Source organism: Ursus maritimus, unplaced genomic scaffold (assembly GCF_017311325.1).
Source record: "Ursus maritimus isolate PB19 unplaced genomic scaffold, ASM1731132v1 scaffold_24, whole genome shotgun sequence".
Lineage (NCBI taxonomy): Eukaryota > Metazoa > Chordata > Mammalia > Carnivora > Ursidae > Ursus > Ursus maritimus.
In genome coordinates this window covers 20,149,308-20,173,149 of record NW_024424897.1, presented here as the reverse complement: position 1 = coordinate 20,173,149, position 23,842 = coordinate 20,149,308, and the positions used below count along the sequence as shown (strand labels likewise).

Here is a 23,842-nt window from a genome sequence, read left to right as displayed (position 1 = left end):
GGGGGGGGGGGGCGGATTATGAAAGGCAAACCAGCTCAGTACCCAGCCAGTGGGCAAAGCCCTGCAGGAGTTAGGAAAGGCCAGGGGCGGAAGGGAGAACTAATCTTAGCGTGCTAAGCCTGAGGACGCCCAGCCTCTTGCTGGTCGGTCGGTCGCTGGCAGAACCGGGACTGAAGAACAGGACCCCCTTTGACTCTTAGCCTTGTCATCTCATTGCCTCGGGTCCCACCCAAGGTGACCCATCTCCACATTGCAACTTCCTGGGGAGCCCGCTGACCGGGCTAGTGTGGAAACAAGGCCCCAGGGCCTGGTGCTGGGTGCTTTCTACCTGGTAAGAGGAAGCAGCAGCTGGTCATGACCGACACATTTGAAATGTAGGTTTTCCGGCAGGTGGGCTCTAACCCAGGGCCATCGGGCGGAGCAACCTGCTTGCCCTCCGGCCGCTGGCCATTTCTAGGGGCTCAGGGCCCGCAGCGTCCGCGGCAGCGCGGGCAGGCCCCTCGGGCCGGTCGCCTCCCCAGCCGCCCCACCTCGCCCGGGCCGTACCTGCAAGCGGTCTCCCCCGCCCCTGCGGAGGGCGCCCACGATCTCCTGCACCCGCCCGGGCTGCCGCATCAGGACCGTGGCCTTCATCAGGGTGCTCACCTGTCCCGAGACCCGAGAGAAGCGCTGACCCCGGCACCGCGCTGGGCCCAGGGGGAGCCCGGGGCCGGCCCGGCAGCCCTGCGAGGCCGGGCCGGGGCGCGCGGGGCGCGCAGGGGGGCTCCGGGCCAGCCCGGGGCGCCTACTGGCCGGGGTGGCGCGGCGGGGCCCAGGCGGCCCGCTGGGGGCCTCGGAGCGCCCCGGGGATGGGGGCCCGCCCCACGTCGGACGCTTCCTCCCGCCTCACCTCCTCCGCCATGGCGCTCGCGGCCGGGACGACGGCGCCGGGACAACGACCTCCCCGCGGCCGCACTGCGCAGGCGTCGCCCGCCGCCAGGGGGCCGGGGGACAGCGGGCCGGGGGCCGGGGGCCGGGAGAGGGCGGTGCCCGCGCTGGGCAAGACCCCGGCTGCGGGCTCTGTGTTGAGGAGGGCGAGGGTCCCAAGAGTCGGGGTTACCGGGTGCCACCGGCTGCCACCGTCGAGAACTAAAGCACTGGCCAGAGGGGTCATTTCCAGACGTGAAGTTCGCCTGACAAAAAAAGCCGCAGGAAGGGAGGGGATATGGAAAACATCCAGAAGGGGTTTAACTGGGCCCACTCCTCATCACAGAAGGAAATGAGCGACTAACACAAGTCCGCAGGGCAGGAAGGCCCTGGACAGCTGGGCCAGCATGAATTCTAATCAGCTTTCCTTCCTTCTGCCTCCTCTGCCTTGGTTTCCTTGAATTCAGTGTCTCGGGAGCCAAGCGCCCAGCAGTGGAAGAAGGTAGATGATGCTACAGGGATACAGAACTGGGCAACCGAGGTGGGCAACAGGAGCTAGAATGGATAAAAACTCTTATATGGTGTCGGTGGTCACAGTCCTGCTCCAGATTCAAGGGCTTGGAAGGTGTGGGGTGGTCTTCAGCCTGAATTGTGGGGGGAGGGGGGAAGAAAGGAGGACAGGGACAGGAGAGAGTTCCAGAACCTGAGAGCACAATCCTGAGAGTGATCTCACTGCGGGCCCAGGATTCTGGAACTTGGGCTGCCTGATGGGCCCTATATGAAAGATGTAGTAGGGAAAAGGAGCGACAGCAGGCTAAAGGGGCCCCCCACAACCCTCCCCGACACCCTAGGAGAGCAGCCTCTCTCCGCTGGTCCCAGGGTGCCATGGAGATGGAGAGCGCGGCGGCCTCCACACGTTTCCACCAGCCTCACATGGAGAGGAAGATGAGTGCGATGACCTGTGAGATCTTCAACGAGCTTAGGCTAGAGGGCAAGCTCTGCGACGTGGTCATCAAGGTCAATGGCTTTGAGTTCAATGCCCACAAGAACATCCTCTGTAGCTGCAGTTCCTACTTTAGGTATGACAGGGTTGCCAGACTAAGCCAAAGGGGGACGTGGGCTCATTCGGACACATTCTGGTTCATTTCCTGTTTCCCACCCCATCATCTTAAGTTAGGGACACTGTCAAAACTCTGGGCTCCTGTAGCCTGGCTCCTTTGTCTTCTGAAGAGGCATAACTAGGGCTGGAGCCTCCTCTCTGCTTTTCAACTGGATTTCAACCAACTGTTGGTGGGCCAGGTGCTTTTTTGCTTTGATTCTCACCCAAACCAACCTTTGGGAAGGCTGGACAACCATACTGGATTTCCTCCTTAAACCCAGATGACAGCGTGCCACCTCGGCCGCCCCTTGTGCCCCCATCCCGGTAGAGACTATCTCAAACAGGGTGATGAATTAACAAGGATTGAGCAGATGGGAAGGAGGATGCGAGACAGCACCAAGGAAGTGTTCATCAGAAGATAAAGGGAGTTTGGGCCACAAGCACCGTGACCCAGGAAGTGGCAGAGCTATTTTGTTCATGAGCTGAAAATGTTTGAGGTATCAATTCCAGTGAACATGTGATAAATATGTCCCATCTGTTGCTAAAAATTCTCATTCACCTAGACCTACAATGGGGTATACAAAAGACCAGATAGTGAATATTTTAAGCCTTGCAGGCCATATAGCCTCTGTCACAATGACGCACTCTGCCTTTATAGGGGGAAAGCAGCCATAGACAATGCTAAATGAGAGGGCATGGCTGTGTTCCAATAAAATGATTTATGGATGCTGAAATTTGAATTTATTATAATATCCAGGTGTCACAAAATCTTTCCATTTTCCCCCCCACTTAAACATGTGAAAAACAAGGTCATCTGGGCGGCTCAGTCAGTTAAGCGGTTTAAACTCTTGATTTCAGCTCAGGTCATGACCTCAGGGTTGTGAGATCGAGCCCTGCATGGGGCTCCACATTAGGCATGGAGCCTGCTTAAGATTCTCTCCTTCTCCTTCTGTTTCTCCCCCACCCCACTGCCCCACCCCCCGCAAAAAAAAAAAAAAAGTAAAAAAACATTCTCAGCTTGTAGGTGGTACAAAAATGAGAGGTGGGCCAAATCTGGCCCAGAAGCTGTAGGTTTGCAGACCCCGGCTATAGAGTTGAATCCGATTTCCAAGCCCTTATTTCCTTACACCACCTAGAAAAAGGAAGCAAAAATTTGTTAGGGCAGGTTCTTCTGTCTTGTTCAACACCTAAAAAAGTACCTAGCTATACAGTGGGAGCCCAGTAAATAGTTCTGGACTAGTACACTGTCAATAATTACTTATTGAGTGCCTATTTTGTGACAGGCACTATCCAAGGTACTAGAAATAAAACAATGAGTAAAGAGATAAATATTTGTGTTCTCATAATGTTTACCTTTTAGTAGGAGGAATAGGCATTCAATAAATAAAAACATAGCAGATCATAAGTGCTAGGGGGAAAAAAGGAAGGTAGGGAGATTTATTTATTTTTGAAGATTTTATTTATTTATGAGAGACAGAGCTTGCAAGCGGAGGGGGGGGCGGGGGCGGGGAGAGGCAGAGGGAGCAGCAGACTCCCCGATGAACAGGGAGCCCAATGCGGGACTCAATCCCAGGACCCTGGGATCATGATCTGAGCTGAAGGCAGACGCTTAACCGACTAAGCCACACAGGCGCCCCAGGTAGGGAGATTTTAAATAAGAAGGTGGCGATTTTAAATAGTATGGTTTGCTGACAAACCACACTATTTGACATTTGAGCAAAGACTTTAAGGGGGAGGTGGGGGTGAGCAATATGGAGATCTGTGGGGAGCCTCCCAGGCAGAGGCCACAGCATGTACAAAAGACCAAAAATGAAGCACCTCTGGTGTGTTCAAGGAAAGCAAGGCCAGTGGGACTGGAATGGAATGAGGGGGGTGGGGTGGGAGGAAGTGGCCCGAGAGGTATTACTGGTCCAGATCTCAGATGACCTTTGCACTCCCTGGCAAGCACTTTGTATTTTACTCTGAGCAAGAAGGGATGTCAGTGGAAGGCTTGGGTGGAAGGGGTACTCATAAGGTGGTTGGGGGGTGACTGTAAACTCTGGCAGCATCAAGGGCGGAAGCAGGGGCATCAGTTAGAAGGTTACTCCCAATCATCTAGGCCGGAGATGGTGGTGGCTTGGACCAAGAAGGCGGCAGTAAGAGGTGACCGGTGACCAGAGTCTGGGTGTGTGTCGACTGAACGGTACATACTAAAAAAATGTATTGCTGAAGTTAAATTTCCTTAAGCAAGGTTGAGATAGAAGAGACCTAGGTCATACTCCCGCCTCTAGACCCCAGTTCCCCCCCTCCCCCCAACGAAACAGGGAAAAGTTCTAGTTATCATGAGGATTAGAAGAAGAGTGACCAAAGTCAAAGTTCTTGGCAAGGTTCTCTTGCCCACTATATAAATATGCCCACAGTCTACTCCCCGCTCTCCCTCCCCATGCCAATTTATTTCCAGCATACTCACCGTGCACTACTTGGGAAATGTCCAAACTCTCCTGGACCAAAAAAAAAAAAAAAAAAAAAGGTGGGGGGAGAGCCTGGCAAACTGGAGAGAAATGTTTCAGTGGCTGCTAGTTTCTTTCTTTTTTTTCCCAGAGCTTTGTTTACAAGTGGCTGGAACAACACTGAAAAGAAGGTATACAACATTCCTGGCATTTCCCCTGACATGATGAAGCTAATTATTGAATATGCATACACCCGGACCGTCCCTATCACACCGGACAATGTGGAGAAGCTGCTGGCTGCTGCAGACCAGTTTAACATCATGGGTATTGTCAGGGGCTGCTGTGAGTTCCTCAAGTCGGAGCTGTGTTTGGATAACTGTATCGGCATCTGCAAGTTCACGGACTACTACTACTGTCCCGAGCTGAGGCAGAAGGCCTACATGTTCATACTGCACAACTTTGAGGAGATGGTGAAGGTCTCGGCCGAGTTTTTAGAGCTCTCAGTCACTGAACTGAAGGATATCATTGAGAAAGATGAGCTCAACGTCAAACAAGAAGATGCTGTATTTGAGGCCATTTTAAAATGGATTTCTCATGACCCCCAAAATAGGAAGCAGCATATTTCAGTTTTGCTTCCCAAGGTCAAGTTTAGTTATTTTTTGTGGGAGGCTTAATTGCTCATATTCAGTTCATTTATCCCGGAGGGACTGTGCGAAGCGCCAGATTCAGATGTTTGGCAGATTCCGGGGCTGTATTTACATACTTATATAGAAGGCATCTCCTATTCTGTGGGATTTTGCAGTTTTTTTCTTTCTTGACATTGCTAGTTCCTTCTACCCCACTTAAATTTTTGACCAAAATTCTCCCTGGCAGTGGGGGAAGGAGATGGCAAGGCCTTCAAAAGAATTCTAAAGGGCCTTCCTCTCACCCTTGCTTATTCTCTGGGTTTCCCCAAGCCCCAGGTAGAAGTGGGATAGACACCAAACCGTGAGTATTATACACAATTACAGCCATCTGGTGCTCATCTGTGTTACTTTATACAGAGACACATAGATGTGCAATGACTGAACAATCACCACAGCTTTCTCTGGTTTAATAGTCCTGCCCAGTGGCCAAGGACGGGGCTAGCTCTGCGAGCATTTGAGGTGCCTTCTATCTAGCTCTTTCTCAGCATCCAAATGTATACCACCTCCGAAAAACAAGTATTTAAACCGTGAGCTGTAAATTTCGAACACAAAATACGACCCTGCCGCCATGCAAAGGCAGACTGTAAACAGGGAGTTATGGATGCGGGTTTTCCAGGTACCCTCACCTCATCTGACTTTCTGTATTTCTTTCTTAGGTTCGCCTGGCCCTAATGCACGCTGAGTACTTCATGAACAATGTGAAGATGAACGACTATGTCAAAGACAGTGAGGAATGCAAGCCAGTCATCATCAATGCCCTAAAGGCCATGTATGACCTCAACATGAATGGACCCTCTAATTCTGACTTCACCAACCCGCTCACCAGGCCCCGCCTGCCCTATGCCATCCTATTTGCAATTGGTGGCTGGAGTGGTGGGAGCCCCACCAATGCCATTGAGGCATACGATGCTCGGGCAGACAGATGGGTGAATGTCACTTGTGAGGAAGAGAGTCCCCGTGCCTACCACGGGGCAGCCTATTTGAAAGGCTACGTTTATATCATTGGGGGGTTCGATAGTGTAGACTATTTCAATAGCGTTAAGCGTTTTGACCCAGTCAAGAAAACGTGGCATCAGGTGGCCCCGATGCACTCCCGACGTTGCTACGTCAGCGTGACAGTCCTCAGCAATTTTATTTACGCCATGGGAGGATTTGACGGCTACGTGCGTCTCAACACTGCTGAACGTTACGAGCCGGAGACCAACCAGTGGACGCTCATCGCCCCTATGCATGAGCAGAGGAGCGACGCAAGTGCCACAACGCTCTACGGGAAGGTAGGAATGGGGAGCGGGGAAAGAACACGGCCAGAAGTAACGCTCTTCTTTGTTTTTTGCGAGTGGATGGAAAATAGAAGAGGCAGTACTCACTTTGCAGGACTAACTCTGTCCTCAGATGACAAAGTGGCCCTTTGTAAATGTCCTTTAAAATTTTACTCATTAAAAATTTAGGGAAGTATGCACACATGGAAAAAAAGAAACCGATTGTTCAGGCTGGCATCGGATGGGTGCCCTTCTCACCACTGTATACACACCCTTTCTTTCTACTCCCCAGAGGTAGTGATTTTAATAACCTTGCGCCCCTCCTCACACAGGTCTACATATGTGGTGGTTTTAACGGAAATGAGTGTCTGTTTACAGCGGAAGTGTACAACACTGAGAGTAATCAGTGGACAGTCATAGCACCCATGAGAAGCAGGAGGAGTGGAATAGGTGTGATTGCTTATGGAGAACACGTATATGCGGTGAGTTCACCTTGCGCCACACAAAAACGGTAACGCTGGATTCTTTGGTTCGCAAATAGGGTTACACTATCATTGGTAAGCATTTGAAAAGCATTTTTTTCCCGTGGAAAATAGTGGAAAGAGGGAGGTATGAAATCACTGGTTCCCTCACCCCCAACCCACCCCACCCCACCCCACCGGCGGCCACTTCCTCCAAGAACAGAAGCCATGGCTAACAGTCAACCGTGTTTCCCTTACTGTCCACAGGTAGGTGGCTTTGATGGAGCAAATCGACTTAGGAGTGCAGAAGCCTACAGCCCCGTGGCTAATACTTGGCGCACAATCCCCACTATGTTTAATCCTCGTAGCAATTTTGGCATCGAGGTGGTGGACGACCTCTTGTTTGTGGTGGGCGGCTTTAACGGCTTCACGACCACCTTCAACGTGGAGTGCTACGACGAAAAGACGGACGAGTGGTATGACGCCCATGACATGAGCATCTACCGCAGCGCTCTGAGCTGCTGTGTGGTGCCAGGGCTGGCCAACGTCGGGGAGTATGCGGCGAGACGGGACAACTTCACAGGGCTAGCACTGCGAGATGAAGTAAAGTACTCCGCTTCGACAAGTACCCTACCTGTATGAGCCTCTTCATTTAGCTAATAAAGAGTCTAAGCAATAAGAATTACTTCTTTTTTTAAATAAATGCAGTGTTTAAACTTGTAAGAGTACTCGCAAATGTTCAACTTAAGGGAGCCAAGGGTTGGATGAATGAGGGAATAAGAGGGAAGGAAGAAAGATCCAACAGTGCATCATTAAAAGAAAAATCACACAGTGCAAACCAGCTCTAAAGAAATATGTTTATTTAAAACTTACATCGAGACAATTAATAGCTTCGACACAGAACAAGATAGCTTTAGGGACATAAAACAAGCTATTTTACAATGTAATGTCTCAAAGCGTCCTAAATTCTACATCTCCTCTGACTTAAAGGGGGAGAGCCGAGATTATGCTCTCAGTAGAGTAGGGGCTTGGATACTGATAGCCCCAAAAACGCACTGTGTATCGACTTGAACTAAGCATGTATTTTACAAATAACTCAATGAGCCCTAGCACATGGATCCTAATCTTCAAACATCTAGCAAGCTTAATTTTTCACAAGTGCGTTATGCAGGAGGGTGAGGTTAACAACAAGCGCTCTACTGTATGTGCTTCAACGTCAGGCATTCATAGTGGTGCTCGGAGAGTAGGACAAAACGCCCTACCAAGGTCATCGACAAAGCCGTTATTTGGCTATCTAGTTAAATTCCTTGAAGCAAGAGGACTACTACATTATGTTACTATTATTGTATTACTCAACTATGAGCTGTTTTGTCTCTAATGACCAGAACACGTTATAATGTAGGCATTATAACAGCAACAAAAATGGACTATTCTCAAGAAAGTGACAAACTGGAGTGATAGACCGTGCCAAAATTTTGACAATTAAAGGAGAGACTGAACTGTTTCTCATATATTCTACAGTTAAATGGCAACTATAAATACCCTATTTTTCTAGTGGAGGCAGAGAACTTGCTTCATAATTCTGTGGACTTTCAAAAGACAGGAAGTGTGGCCAACATATCCTTTTTATTTAAGCTTAATTTGATGAAAGTACAAAAAAGTCCCTTTAGTTACGCTTGATTAGGCCAAGTAACTAAAATAATACAATTTAGCTTACTTGTCTACCTACAGAAGTGTCTTATTAGAATTACGAAGCAGAGAATGAAGTAGTTAAACATACCACATGCTACACTAGTCAAGAAACAAAGAAGAAAACAGTGTGCCCTAGGAACTGCCTTACCAGCAGCCGGAAGAGTTTAAAAAACAAAAGCACACAAATCTTTGATAAACACTATCTTTCCAGCTTCAAACCTCTGTTCTATATATATATATATATATATAAAAGTCAGTATTTTAAAAGTTTTTGGTCCCAACAATACTATATAAAACTAAGTGATCAGAACAAAACTGATGTCAATGAATTGAGATTTTTAAGCAAAATCTCTCCGAACTGGCACAGCAAAAGCAAAGCTGGATTTCAAGATACACACGACTAACCATGCAAACAACTGCAAGTGGGATTACTTAAACTGTAAGCTCATGACTGACATTCTCAAGAGATGCCACAGATTTGTTTTTTAAAGCCATGGTGGGGTAGGTATAGTTAAGGGATATCCACTCTAAGATACAAGTAGCACTCAAAATTATGTGTAGGTGTTAGTTTTTGGTATAATCAATTCCGCTCTTTTCCTTCCACAAAACAACAACAGCAACAACAAGAACGAAAGGTCTGCTTGAATACATGTTAAGCTGTCCTTTTTAAAGCTATATTTTTAACTGCTTAAATTACCAAACACATTCTTTAAGTTTTCATCAAAAAGGCAATTTCTTTCCCAAAGAGCCATTTTAGGCTGGTTATCATAGTCAGAACCTTTCTAAATACTCTGGAAGTTATTTCCAGTTTAGATTTCAGAATGTCAGCCTTGAACAGATTTAAGCAAATCTGGTTTCCTTCCTTATTAACAAGTTAGTTAGGATATTTCAGAAACACGAGTTATTGATGTGAAGTCACACATGTGAATTCAAATATGAAAATTAGAAATTCAGTCGTCAGGAAAACCTGCACACATCATGCAAGGAAGGACTTACCCCTTCTTTTCAGCCATGGCCTAGGCTGCCTGCTAAGTTAAAAAAAACAACAGTTTCAATCAAGTTTTCAAAACCAGATTATATCTAAATCTTAGAGGAGGTAGAACTTGTCACATCACGTGAAAAAAGACCACCCCCCAAAATAACTTGGTAACAATGGTCTCAGACGACAACTCTGAGATAAGATTCAAAAACCATACATCACACGTTCTAGAGAGAAACATTGTAGTGAGCTACTGAATTATTTCACCACCACCAAGAAAAGGAACTTAGCTAGCAGGGTCTATCAGAGAGAACAGCACTCAGTGAGCTTTTCTGTCTCACTTGCATAGACCTCTCTCAACTCAGAACTAGCACTTCTCAGAAATGGCTTTTTTCAAAATAACTACAAATGGAAATTGATAAAATGGTAAAGGTGGCATAGGATAATAAATCCTCATACAAAAACAGGACTTGAAGTTTACTACCCCCACCCACCCCAATCTAAATGAAATGGTTTTAAAGCAGATTTCCAACACATTTATTGACAAACTTTGTCCTAGGCAGGGATACTAATTGAGAAATTTCAGGGAAGTTCTTGGTATAGAGTCCAAGGGCTAAATACTAATAGTCTTGCAGCAAACTGAGAGCCCAAATTTCTGGTTGTGCTTTTTCTCTTTTGATGTTTGATACAATAAGGAGGTTAATTATAATGGACTAGGGGAAAAAATAATCACTGCACTTGGAATTCAACTTCTAGAACAGTATTCTGGAATGTCTAAGGAGACAGACATTCTGAAAGAAAGAAGAAACTAAGCTAACTGAATGCTAATTCGTAAAAACCTTGGGAGTGTGTTAGAGAATCAAAAGAATGAATAAAATAAAAGGTAACTAAAGCAACACGTTTTTAAGAGCCATAATTGTGTACCTAAATTTGGTATTCTAGGCTCAAAGTTCCAATAAAAGTCTAGGGCAACTGGATAAAATAGAACCACCAGGACTGAGAAACAATAAGGCTTCTCTTTAGCAACATTTCTCTAAATTGTCACTTCCTTCCCATTTTGAAAAGTTTCTTTTAGAAAGGAATGAGGATGCTATACAATATACATTAGGGCAAAATTTACAATCGAAGGCATTGAGTGTCGATTGTCATAGGCGTTATTCACACTTAGTAATTCATCCTCAAATAAGCCTGCAACTCCGGAAAGGAGTGTTTAAGTGTTTTAATGCCTTTGACTGCTCAGTCTACACTAACAATACTATTCTTCTTAGAGAAACGAATTTCACATATATAACCTCCTCTGTAGTACATCAATCAGCTAAAGATCAATACCCTTGTCAACTACCGTCCCCTCAGAACGACGGCTCCAAGTCTGTAATAGTTGCTGAAGAAATGAAATAATTCAAAAAATAATGAGCCAATCGCAAATTTCTCATCAGTCATCTCTTCTAGAAACGAAACAGAATTTCTAGATAAACACATACAACAAAATATCAATGCAATTATTCTGAAATCCTCTTGCTGAAATATTGTGCTTTTCCCTTCAAATCTCAGTCTCACGATTGCACAAACCTCCTGCAGACGAGGGCTCAGTGCATAAATCCTGCCCTTTCCAAAACCGGCCATTCAGGAAAAAATCAAAAGGAATATCAACGTAAATGTGCACGTAAACTGTTGCTTAAAGCATGTTCAAAACAGTAAGTCCCTAAGACAAAGGAGTTTTAACCTGTTGGCAGAAAAACAGCCAAGTGGCTATCCCTGGTTTTTCCACGTGCCATTAGTAAGATCTCAGTCAGCCAGCACATCCACACAAACCAGACAGAAAAAGACTACAAACCAACAAAATCACCACGTATTAAAACGACTCTCCCATTCTTCAGTTTTTTAACTATATTTCCTTTATATGGGGCAATAATCAGTTTAGGTAGAAAATAAGTTATCGACATACTTTTTCAAGTAACAGTCTGGGTATCCGCAGCCTCACGAAACAGGTACAACTGTTTTAAGCTGCACCTGTTAGGGAACCTAGCATTCAATCTGAGAGCTCGGCACTCGTCGCATGTTTAGGGCGTGCCGATGTATTTCTTGCATCTGTCTGATCCGGTCCTTCTGCCACATTAAGTTTTGAGGCATAGGGTATCTCTGTGTGCCATGCAAGTACCGGTATGGGATTCTTACGTGGCAAGCAGTGGCTCTACAACGCGGCTGTGGCATGGGAGGAAGAAGCATCCACCGCTTTCTTTCAGCACAGTATCGGTAGGCTTCTTTCCGATACTGTTTGTCAATATCGTCACTGTTTTTCCAGCCGCCAATAATGAAAACGTCATCTTTGTAATAGCAGATGGCTGCTCCTTCGATGCTTAGGACTTCTGGAGGTAAGCTTTCAAGGATCTCATCGGAAACTTGGCTGGCAATTTTTCTTACTGCCTCTTCATTTTCTAAAGAGTAACTCTTAGGACAGCATGATGCTGTCTGATAAAAGTTTGAATTGACCACAGACATTTGGAAAAAGCAGTAATTGTCAATAAGTGGCAAAGATTCCACATCTTGCCACTGTCGAGTCTCCGTATCATAGCACGTAATTACAGCCTTTAATCCGTCTTCTGTGTCCCGGTCCACAGGAGTGCGGGCAGCGATGTACACAAATCGGTCTTCAATGGCTAGCGCTTTGACATCTCGAAGAATCTTTGGTGCCGATTCCAAGTTGTGCCATTTATCAAGCTCAGGATTATAAACAGTCACGTCTTTAAAGCCAGGACTAAAGTTGCCATGTCCTCCAATGCTGTAGAGCTTCCCTTTGACTTCTGTTAACCCAAAAGAATGCTTCCTTGTCATCAGACTACAAACATGTTCCCACGTATTCAAGTTTGGGTTGTATCTTTCCACAGTTTTAGCAAACCCTGGTTCCATTGATCCAGCAACATACACGTAGGACTCTGTTACTGCAACAGCATGTCCATCAAGGTGATTATGAATATGGGGCAGGTTTACCCATCTGTCTTCATCGACAAAATATCCCACACATTCACTTAAATAATCCCCTCCTTCTGACACACCTCCAATAACCATGATCACGTCCATGTTTTGCCCATAGCGAGGTAATAATGAGACATGAGAGGCGGGATGCTGGAAGGTGCCAGACTGTATGTTTTCAGCCCTCAGAGCATGCCTCTCTACTGCATCGGCCACTAACTTGACGCAAACTTCATTATTGGCCACCAGCCTCTCTGGTTTGACATGCCGAGTAAGGTAAGTAGGTTTCATCTGGGACAATCTGAGCAATTTAAAAAGTTCTTCAAAGTATCTTTCTCTCTCTTCAGCATTTCTCTGAACCCACTTCAAAACTGTTTCAAAGAGAACCTCTTCGGAATCCACTGTAATTTCCAAGTCCGACAGCCAGTCTCGAATGAGATGGAAAGGTAAAGTATAAAATTCTTCATCCTGAATTACTTTGTGGAAATTTCTCCGTATCATATCGGCAGCTTTCAGAGCAAGTTGGCTCAAGGTATACATGTGAGCTAAGCTATGAATGGCCACACAATTAGAGAGATGAAGTTTTTTCTTGAGAAATTCTCCACAAAATTCTTTTAAACGAATTAAAAGGAACCTAAAATCAAGAAAAAGAAATTTTCAAATGTGCATATTTTTTGTGGTTGCATTTTAAGAACATCTGAATTATACAAATTAAAATGGTAAGCTTCATCTCACTTTATGCCCAACATCTGAAAAAAAGGCAAATCCCCCCAAATTAAAAAGGATTATGCTGAAAAGTATATTTAAAAGCATAAAGTCATCTTTATATAGGCTATATTTTAAATTATTTGTATTATATAGTTTATGTATAATTATACATGATACATACAACACACAAACAATGGAGAGTTCTTCATAGTGTAAGGTTTCCTGGAACATATCCTTTAATAAAGTATAATAGAGAAAGACACATATGATTTCACTCATATGTGGAGCTTAAGAAACAAAACAAACGTGCAAAGGAAAAAAAAAAGAGAGAGAGAGAGAGAGACAAACCAAGAAAGAGACTCTTAGAGAACTGATGGTTACAAAGGAGACGGGGGAGGATGAAATGGGTGATGTGGACTGAGCAGTGCACTTATCATGGTGAGCACTGGGTAATGTATAGAATCGCTGAATTACTGTGTTGTACACTTGAAACTAACATAACACTGTATGTTAACTATACTTTAATTAAAATAAAAAACTTAATGAAAAAAATAAAATACAACAGTCCCACACTTTATTTTTATTAGCAAAGGCAAATCCCAATCCCAACTTGTCTATGCCATTCCTGTCCTAAACCCCTGTCAATCACCAGCCTTTTCTTCAATGAGGCAGGGTCTCAGGGAAGAGACTTTATTAAGCCTTGAGTAGATGGTACAGGAACTGTGGCTCCTGGGAAGCTATGTCTGCTCAAATATCAGAAGGAACAGCAGTGGAAGCCTCGTGTCAGAGGTTTTAATCTCTTTACCAGTTTTCTCCTTGGGCAGCGGATGATGGGGGCAGGGGGTGGTGCGGCAGGGAGGGTGCGGCCTGAGCTGGGTTCTCATTAAAGCAAACTCAAACAACAACAACAAACATATGTAAGTGGTTTGGCATGTAGCTGACTAGAAGTTGTCTGCCCACCTAAATTCACTGACACATATTCCCTTGGAGAGGGTGTTTGAAACACTGCTCTATGAAAACAACATATATATACTAGGCATTTGCCATGTGCTGGGCAGTGTGCTGGACACTTCCTATTATTTCCTTGTAAGTACCCTTGAAGGAAGGTATGATCAACAGACAGTATATGGGTGGCAGGGAAAGGGATGTTTTTCTCAGAGCTGATGGGTAAGATTAGATGTGATAGTTGCAAGGCACTTAGAACAGTGTCTAACACCAGGCAGCTGCTAAAGCAGCTGACAGATGGAGAGAAGTTAAAAGTTTTAAGTAAATTGCCTGGGGCATTCTCTCCTTACCTCCAACTTCCCTATAAAGCAGGGGCAAATCTGAAAAATAAGCCCACACGACAGACATAAACATGGCTTGAGTGATTGCAATGACCCTTCTCTACCCATTTTCATTCAACAAACTTCCCTCTCTCAAATCTATACCTGCCCCCATCCTTCTTCACCCTCTAATGAATGACCCAACCTTGGGCTTTGAGAAAACAGAAGCAATCAGGCAGAAACTCCATCTCTCCACCGCCCAATCTGCCCACAGCTCTATCCTATACTCTGTCCTCCCAGTCCAACTTCTCCATTTTAAATACAGATTCTATCCCCTTCTTGGTTTTAAGGACTTTGCTCCTGCAATTATTCCCCCACTTCTGTAACATCAATTTCTCCTCTTCCACTGATTCCTTTTTTTCCCCCCAGTACACAAACAAGCTCTAGTATCTCCTATCTTAGAGGGGGGAAAAAGACCTCCCTGACTCTTCCCCAAACATTTCCATGTGTGTCATCATTCTGCCCCTCTTTATAGGAAGACTTAAACGGCTCTTGTTAATGCCATCGAGGACCTCTATTATTGCCAAATCCAACAATCTATTATGGTTGACAGAGTTGACATGCTAAGGCTACTCCCTCCTCCACACTCTCTCCTCTACACCCTGAGAGACCCATCTCCTCTGCTGGTTTCTTAACATTTTGGAACCCCAGGGCTCAATCCTGCCCCTTCTCTGTCTACACTCTCTCCCTAAGTAATTTCATCCAGTCCCATGGCTTTAATTACCATCTATATGCCATATTCCTCCCAGTCTCTAGCTCCCAATGTTCTTATATCCAACTGCCTCCTCAGACATTCCCTGGACCAAAACCAAACTCCTCATCTTCCTCCCAAACTTGCTTTCCTACACTCTTCCACGTCTTAATAAATAAATAACCCTATCTTTCCAATTGCTTGGATCAAAAAACTAGCAGTCTTTTCCCTTATACTCTTCATCAAACCCACCAGTAAATTCGTCTCCTCTACCTTCAAAACATATCTAGAATTGAAGTGCTAATCACCTTTACTTTTCTTCGATCCAAGCCTCTACCACCATTCCAACCTCCTAATCTCTTTGCTTCTGCCCCAGGAGCGCCATCCTTTTCTCAACACAGCAGATTCCTCACATCAGACTGCATTGTTCCTCTGCCCCCAAAGCAAAATTCTTCAAATCAGACTGCATCATTCCTTTGCCCCCAAACCTTCCCATCTCACACTCATTCAGAGTAAGAGTTCCTTCCACAGGCTGCAAGCCCTTGGGAATCCAAGCTCCATGGAAACTAGATCCATCCCCAGCACCGCCCTGAGGGGCCTCTCCCACCCGTCTCCACCTGCATCCATCTGATCCATCCACACTGGCCTCCTGCTATTCTCTAACATCCAGATAAGCTCCGCCTCCCGGCCTTTCCACCTGTGTTCCCTACCTGAAACACTCTTTACCTCATCTCCTTTGGTTCTTTGCAAAATGTCTTCTTCATTAGGCATTCTCTACGTACTCAATTAAAAAACACAGTTCCTCTCCACCAGCACTTTCTATCTGCCCTTACCATGCCGTATTTTTCATCAAAGCTGTAACAATCATCTGACATGCTGGTCTACTTATTTATTGTCCATTTACCAAAGTAAGTGCAAGGAGGAAAGGGACTTTGTTTTGTTCACCACTGAATTCCCAGCACCTCAGGACCCAGTGTCTGATCTGATGCATAACAGGCACTCAATAGGTATTTGTTAAAATAATGTACCTGTAACACAGTACTGCCAAAACAGACTCCTCCATATCTCTAAAAATGGCATTCACCTGTCTCCTAACCATTCTCTGAAGCATCCATTCCTACCCTTTACAGTCCATTTCTCACAGTAGCAGAATCGGCTTTTAAAATAATTACATCAAGAGACTTCCTTCACCCAGCTTCCCATCGCTCAGTTAAAAAAAAAAAAATCAAACTCCTTATTTCAATGCATTTCACACACCCTTCACCTACGAGATCCAGCTCCACTGGGTATCTCCTTTAGTTCTTTAAGCCAATGGGGTCCTGCCAGAAGACCTTTGCGCTATCTGCTCGGAATGTTCATTTCCCATCTTTGCACGGTAGGTCTTTCTTGCCGTTTGGAGGTCGGTTTAAATGTCACCTCCTCAGAAAGGTCTTTCCTCTATCCAATCACTATCCTTTCATCCTTTTTAAATGTCAACACAGCACTGATTACACGCAGACTTTCTTTTTCACTGCCTTTTGTCCCTCCACCTGGAATCTGAGCTCCCTAACAGCAGGGCGCCCTCGTCAGACCCGCCGGCTGCAACCTCAGTACCCAGTGCAGTGGCTGCCCCACAGCACACAGCAGGAGCTCAATAAGTATCAAACAAATGCATTTCCTCGGGGCTCCCTCCGGTCGCACCCCTAGGCATTGCCTCCCCGCCGCCGCCGCCCCCTCCCTGGAAGTGGCCCTCGGTGGGCGAGCATCTCCACCGCCCGGCGCGCGGCCCTCCGCATCCCGCCTACCTGTCGGCCAACTCCAGCACCTCGTGCACGCTGCCCGTGCTGACGCGGATGCGCCCGGTGTACATGTATTCGATAACGGCTTCCACCGTGTCGGGCTCGGGCCCAGGCTCGGAGCTCCACTTGCGCATCTCCACCCGGCCCGAGCGGGACTCCGAGAACTGACCCGAGAGTAGGGGCGTGAAGTACTCGGTGGCGGCGGCCAGCACCGAGCGGTGGGCCCGGAACTCGCGGCCTCCCGCGCCGCCGAAGCACAAGGTAATGTCGCAGAAGAGGCCCTGGCGCCGCTGCTCGTTCTGCCTCCAAGACAGCTCCGAACAGTGAGAGCTGCACTCGAAATCCTCGGCCTCCGGGCCCGGATCGCCCCCGCTCGCCTCCATTGCAGATATGCCGGGCCCAGACCCGAAGTCCACCGTGCCGCTGCCTCGGACTTCGGCGGCCAGCCCTGCCGAGCCGGCGGCGGCCGTCTCCATGCTCTCCATCTCCAGCACCTGAAGAGATGCGGCCGCTGCCGCCGCCGCTGCCGCCGCCACCGCCGCCGCCGCCATCTTGACGCCGCCGCGCCCGACCTCCACAGCCTCGGAACGATCCAGCCGTTCTGGTGCGACACAGAGGGATTCTGGGAATAAATAGTGGGCGCGGGGCGGAGCCGGGCGCCGCTGGTGTGCGCACGCGCGGCCGCGCCCGCTCGGAGCAGTTCCACCTTGGAGAGGGCTTAACGGTGAAGCTTCCCCAGAAGTCCTACACCCGTCTCAGTGGGAGGTTGGCTTGTCTCCTTCCCCTTAGAGTGGCATGCTCTTCGTGGTCATTTTGTACCAAAAGCCACCCTGGACCATCAACCCATTGTTAGTGCCTCGGGCGGCAACAGTGGACTTTAAGATTTAAAATTAATTTGGAGTAAACATTAAAAAAGAGAAAAGGCTTGAGACTGAAACCCAGCTAAGCAGATGAGGGTGAGCAAGTTACTTAGTATCTCTGAACCAATTTATGTTCTAAAAATGGGATAATATCTATTTTGGGAGATCGCTGTGAGGATTAAATGAGATTATTGTGTCTTAACGTAGTGCTGGAACCATAGTTACTGTTCCGTTCTTTAAAAAGATGAATAGAAGCCACTTCGGGGGATTAAGCAAGGGAGTGGCTCTATTAGTGTTTTAAAATATCACTGGTGGCTCTAGAAATAATGAAAAAGTGGCATTAGGGGCACTAGTTAGACTAGATATGGATGGATCAGAGGGATAATGAAAGGGTACATGCATAGGAGGTGGCAACCAGAGAGAAGTGGAGGAAAGGACTCTCTTTGGCTTGAGTATCTGGGCAGAGCTTTGGTTCCTCTTCACTGAGAAAGGGAGAGGTACAGATATAGGGGTGAACATAGGGGTTTTGTTTGTTTTTAAATTTTATTTGTTCACTTTTTTAATCTTTACGCCCAAGGTGGGCCGCAAACTCACAACCCTGAGACAGAGTCGCAAGCTCCACTGACTGAGCCAGCCAGAAGCCCCCTTAGGGGGTTTTCTTTGAAGCTAGTGTTTTGATTAGTTCTTTCTCTCTCTCTCTCTCTCTCTCTCTGTGTGTGAAGAGGTGGATGAACATTTAAAAAAATGACATGTAGTAAAACCGTAAGTATAGTTCAAAGAAATACAGAGGAAAGGATATGGAGGACATGAGACAGTAGTGTGTCTTGTTACTGGATAGTTTATTGAAACCAAACTGATAATACAGAGAAGAGACTGAGGTGGCAGCTGCCAGAATCTTGGAGGATTACAGATGCAAACTGGCTAGAGACGAGTCCTTGAACCCACACGTCAGTAACACACTGATAAATCAGTTGCATAAATGCAGAGAACGAAAGACACGGGACATTTCACAGCTTTTCGCTTTGCATTTGTTTTAAACATATGTATGTTACAACTTTACATTTTAAATTACCACTCCACGTATTTTGTGACAATGGCTAAGGATGCAATGGTCCCATCCCCCTGACATAAGCAGAGTTTGGTCTGCAACATACAACATTTCAGTGAGATACCAAACAAACCCTAAACACATAACACATAAAAAGATCTTTTAAAAAATCAGATGAACACAATGCTCTTCGGGTTATACGAGGAAGAAAGGGAAGTGGAAAAATAAGACATTAGGGATGCTTTCAATTGATAGTGTCTTGAGGTCTTAAAAGTTTCATTCCCTTCCTCCAGGAGGGGAAAAAAAATTTTTTTTAACTAATGGAAAAAAGAAAGCAACATCATAACACCCTACAATGAGGAAAAACACTATCCTTACAGTGCTTAGATGCTTCCATATAATAAATACAGCAGGTACCAGAGCAAATGTCACAATTTATTGGCTTGGTTTTTATTTCTATGCTTATAAAAAAAAATACTAAGCTTCTTTGTGTGGACTGAACAGTGTTAGCCTGGGGCTGTCTTCGGTGCCTGTACACCCGTGGCTGTTTACATTCCAGGCCCATCCTAGAGCAAGCTCCCGTGCCAGCTGTCTGCACGCTGTTTGTTTCCCAGGGGAGGAGTGCTTGTCTTCACTTTACTGCGGCGGGGTTCCTGGCTCATTACATGCTCATGTGTTCCGGAAGAACATATGAAATATCATCCCACGGGTGACGATACAGCCCCTGCTTCAGCCTCTTCTGATCGAGATAGTGTCCTGAAATATGGAGCAAAGGCATCTTTTTATTAAGAGTTGGTGAGTCTGTTAAAAGTTTGGCGAGGGGGAGAGGATAAGGATGAGAAATCGTTCTAATACAAAAAAACTGAGGAAGTAAATCTAGATCCACTGCTTAGGTAGATGGCAGCCTGGGTGAAAGGCAACTGTTAGATTTCATTCTGTTTTCCTGGGCTGGCGGTCAGTCATTTCCAAGAACAAAGGAACAAAGATAAAGGGGGAAATTAAAGTAAAAAGGAAGGATTAGGAACAATGATGAAGATAATGTGACATGTAGAAACTTGCCACATAGGTAAGTGTTATAGCTGAACCATCCGGGGAAACCAAACCAAAAAGAATTTTTTTTTTTTAAGATTTTATTTATTTGAGAGTGAGAGCGCGTGTGCGTGCGAGCACGAGTGGTGGGGAGCGGCAGAGGGAGAGGGAGAAGCAGACTTTGTGCTGAGCGGGGAGCCCGATGCAGGGCTTGATCCAGGACCCTCGGATCATGACCTGAGCCGAAGGCAGATGCTTAACCACTGAGCCACCCAGACGCCCCCAAACTGAATTCTTAATCACAGCAACAACTTCCAACTCACCAATGAAGCCCATACTCCTTCCCAGCACAAAGATGCCATTGAGGGCTCCAATGTCAATATATTCATCAGCTTCCTCCCTGCAACACAAAATCAACCTGTGGTTTTAAAACGGCTCACGTGACTGCCCTCCTCCCCAGAAACGGTACAACTTCTGCCCTCAAACGAGAAGCGAGCTCTCTTTGGTTTCAAAGTAGAGAAAGGGTGCTCTGGGTGGTTAAGAGTAGAGTAGAGATTATTTTTGTTCTCTTTAAACCTCTCCCTATTTTCTAAATCCTCTGTAATGAGCACGCACTGCTTTTAGCACTGGAAGGTAACAACAAGTATCAGTAATTGTTAAGAAGAAAGTGGTCACAGAGCTCACCGGGTAAAGGACCCACAGTTTCTAAGCATGTCTACAAACGCAACTCCGATGAAACCGTCGACGTTCAGGATCAGATTTGGTTTCTGGGAAGGTAAAAAATTCAAAGCACTTATTATTTCTCATTTTTTCTTTATAATTTTCCACAGTTACTACTACTAACCTAACTACAAATTCTTTTTTTTTTTTTTTAAAGATTTTATTTATTTATTCGACAGAGATAGAGACAGCCAGCGAGAGAGGGAACACAACCAGGAGGAGTGGGAGAGGAAGAAGCAGGCTCATAGCGGAAGAGCCTGATGTGGGGCTCGATCCCATAACGCCAGGATCATGCCCTGAGCCGAAGGCAGACGCTTAACCGCTGTGCCACCCAGGCGCCCCCCCTAACTACAAAGTCTGACCATAATTTACAAACCTCCCACCAAAATATCCCAGCTGGTTAGGAAAGTTCAACTCCCAATGTCTAGCAGAGGACCCAATTCCTAGTTGACACGGGAGATGTATCTGTTGAACTTAGCAGTGCAACAGAAACAGAATTTCCCAGAAAACCTGGTTTGATTTTGGCTGCACAGTCAAAATGTGGGCTGGCTCTTGTTTTCCCCCAAATAATGCACCCACAAGCCATGATGTGGGAATTAGGGCCATTTTCTCCTTTACCTTCGAGGTGGTAATCTTCTCGACCTCCAGCGCATAGTCAAGCAGAGGGGTGGCGGGGAAGTGCTGTTTGACGTAATCTTTGAGGATCTGCACTCGCATGTCTGGGTTGTTTATCTAGAAAGTGACCCAAAGTTACAGAGGAACCTACCCTAACATCACTATTAAGAGACACGTTTGCGCTCCTGCCACAGACGGACACAAATGTATGCGTCATATCCGGGAGATGTGTTTCCGGGACCTGATCCACGTGTCTGATCCCATGCAGCACAGATGATGACACTGCTGTGGGACTTAAGGTTTCCAAAGTCTTTATGTCACCAACAAGGAACTGAGACCTGGAGATGTTAACTGCACTCGCCACAGGCCATGGGCCTCGGCTGAAGCAGCAGGGCCGGGGCTCACCTCCTCTCCAACCAAAAGTCTTAGGTTCTGGCCACTAACCAGCTGCCCGCTAGTTCAGCAGCCTCCTCCAACTGTAACAAAGCTCAACAGAGTTCTTTCTTTTCAAACTGGCAAGGACTTATTGGTGTGGGGCACCAGAGCACCCCTGAAATTTTCAGGAAAGCCCTGGACCTGTCATGCGTGAGGCTGCACCACCCGCTAAGAGACCCATGCTAAGCAAGAATTGGTCAGCGGGGCAGGGAGGTGGTTCAGGCACCAGCCAACGCCCAGTACTACAGTGACCTCTGCCACCGCCGGCCCCCAAGCAGACAGCACTGCTCCAGTCCATAGCACAGAGCCTCTTCCGGAGAGTATGTCAGACCTGGTCTGCCACACTCAGGCTTTTGGGTTCCTCCCTTTCTGGAGTCCATACTGACCCAGAGTGTCTCTTTGCTAAGGGAGGAGGTCACTGTGGCTGCAAAGCCTGGAGGGAATGTTTCTCAGAACTAACACTAATGTAAAGCTATTTAAGGGCATTCTGTATTAAAAGGGAAAAATAGCTGCCTTATCTTTGACATCTGTCAACACAGCCAAAGCCTTGCAGGTTAAGAGTCAGAAGCCTGGGTGTTCCCAGCTAGAACAGTGCTGTCTTGTCACCACCCACCTGCCTCCACCTGCCGATGGGTCCTTAAGGAGGGCCGCAACTTACTGATTTCACTCGGTGACCGATGCCCATGATCAGCTTTCCTTCCTTCTTCATCTTGTTCACAAACTCCATGGGGATAATACCACTGTCAAAGGCTTTGCTGAACATCTTGGCAGCAGCATCCAGGGCACCCCCAAACCGGTCCCCCTGTAGGACAAGCAAGCCCATGTTGGGAAGAGCCTCCTTCAGCTTTGCAGTCCAATCTGGCATGCCCCAAACTGCCTTGTCACGGGGTTCTACACTCCAAGGCTCCTTCTAGGACCCTGTGGCAGCTGAGGGCATGTTGCCAAAGCCATGTGTCCCCTGCAGTCCTCACCTCCCAGGATGCAAGTACTCACAATAGTGAGCAGCCCCGAGGTGAGGCTGGAAACCAGGTCCTTCCCAGCCCGAGCGCAGATGATGGTGTTGTGAGCCCCAGACACAGCTGGCCCGTGATCTGCCGTCACCATCAGGCACATCTCAATGAACTGGCAGGCATACTTGGGCAACCTGGAGTGGGAGGAAAGGGGCACTAAGAGGAGGGTCAGAACAGAGGCGAGCAGCCGAACAGGAGCTATGCTGACCTGAAGAGCCAAGCTCCTACTTGCTCCCATTTCCCTCAATAAGGCACTCATGTTCAAGAAGGGCAGCAAGTTCACAACCCACGTCTAATACTGTATCAAGCAGTCCCACAGCAAAACCTCCTGATGCTTGAGCAGCTCCTAACTTGCTGATAGCAAATACTGCTTTTAAAGAGTTTTAAAAATTCATTTGAGAGAGTGCATAAGCACGAGCATGGGGGAGGGGCGGGGGGGAGAGGGAGAAGCAGACTCCTCGCTGAGCAGGTAGCCCAATACCAGGCTTGATCCCAGGACCCCAGGACCATGACCTGAGCTGAAGGCAGAGGCTTAACCAACTGAACCACCCAGGCGCTCTGCAAATACTGCTTTTAAAACTGTTAGCCACCAGGGTTGGAAAATCTCTTCTTTAGACAATGGCTTTCAGCATGAGTTGCTGCAAGAGAATGTAACCTGTATTTGTGGCTTCCCTCTATGTGCCGGAGGGAGAAGTGAGACTCCTGTCCCCTTCTCCATGTAGGAGGCCCCAGGTCTCCTGCAGGGTTCAACCCCACAACTGATGATTAAGAGCAAATCTGGAAACATGGGGATACAAGAGCAGACAGGGAAACACCGCTCAGGTGTTACGACCTGTCAATCCGTCGTAAGAGGGGCCTAAAGCAGGACCAAGATCCATCTCTGTAGCTGAGGGCATGACACAAAACAAGACTTCCACCTGGCCTTCTGCCCAGTGCCACCCCAAACCAGGGCTCTGTGAATCAGTACTCACTGGCCCCCTTGCCCTGCTGACAGTCCCAGGGGAAGGCTAAGTTTGGGAATTGCAGAGAAACCAATTTTTTGTGCCGCCAGGCCTGCACTCTTTGAGCTACCAGGGCCATCCAGACCTCTCTCTCAAGAGGCCTGCATTTACTCTGTCTCATTTCTTTAAGAGCAGCAAGAA

The 23,842-nt window shown here is 46.8% G+C and overlaps 4 protein-coding genes across 5 annotated transcripts in view; 1 reads left to right on the top strand and 3 right to left on the bottom strand.

Moving 5' to 3' along the window:
• NT5C3B (5'-nucleotidase, cytosolic IIIB) overlaps positions 1–979 on the bottom strand; it is a 9,321-nt gene extending 8,342 nt beyond the window's left edge. Inside the window, exons 1-2 of one of the 2 annotated variants that reach the window (XM_040640623.1) lie at positions 890–979; positions 547–645 (exon numbers count right to left, since the gene is read on the bottom strand). In XM_040640623.1, the coding sequence (XP_040496557.1) occupies positions 547–645; positions 890–901 (111 nt within the window). In that variant the 5' untranslated portion in view covers positions 902–979. The remainder of the gene's footprint in view (positions 1–546; positions 646–889) is intronic. The other variant, XM_040640624.1, reaches the window with a different exon arrangement.
• Positions 980–1,580: 601 nt separating this feature from the next.
• Positions 1,581–7,482, top strand: KLHL10 (kelch like family member 10). Its single transcript, XM_008701274.1, has 5 exons — positions 1,581–1,985; positions 4,586–5,075; positions 5,777–6,394; positions 6,712–6,861; positions 7,108–7,482. The coding sequence occupies exons 1-5, from the start codon at positions 1,792–1,794 to the stop codon at positions 7,480–7,482; spliced, it is 1,827 nt and encodes a 608-aa protein (XP_008699496.1). The 5' UTR covers positions 1,581–1,791.
• A 201-nt stretch (positions 7,483–7,683) lies between these two features.
• On the bottom strand, positions 7,684–17,719 carry KLHL11 (kelch like family member 11). The gene is made up of 2 exons (XM_040640622.1): positions 16,990–17,719; positions 7,684–13,115 (listed from the first exon to the last, which is right to left on the bottom strand). The coding sequence occupies exons 1-2, from the start codon at positions 17,532–17,534 to the stop codon at positions 11,534–11,536; spliced, it is 2,127 nt and encodes a 708-aa protein (XP_040496556.1). The 5' UTR covers positions 17,535–17,719; the 3' UTR covers positions 7,684–11,533.
• Positions 17,720–18,661: 942 nt separating this feature from the next.
• The window catches only part of ACLY (ATP citrate lyase), a 39,780-nt gene continuing 34,599 nt past the window's right edge, over positions 18,662–23,842 (bottom strand). The window contains exons 25-30 of the mRNA XM_040640621.1: positions 22,684–22,834; positions 22,349–22,492; positions 21,259–21,372; positions 20,605–20,687; positions 20,244–20,320; positions 18,662–19,647 (exon numbers count right to left, since the gene is read on the bottom strand). Coding sequence (XP_040496555.1) covers positions 19,553–19,647; positions 20,244–20,320; positions 20,605–20,687; positions 21,259–21,372; positions 22,349–22,492; positions 22,684–22,834 — 664 coding nt within the window. The 3' untranslated portion in view covers positions 18,662–19,552. The remainder of the gene's footprint in view (positions 19,648–20,243; positions 20,321–20,604; positions 20,688–21,258; positions 21,373–22,348; positions 22,493–22,683; positions 22,835–23,842) is intronic.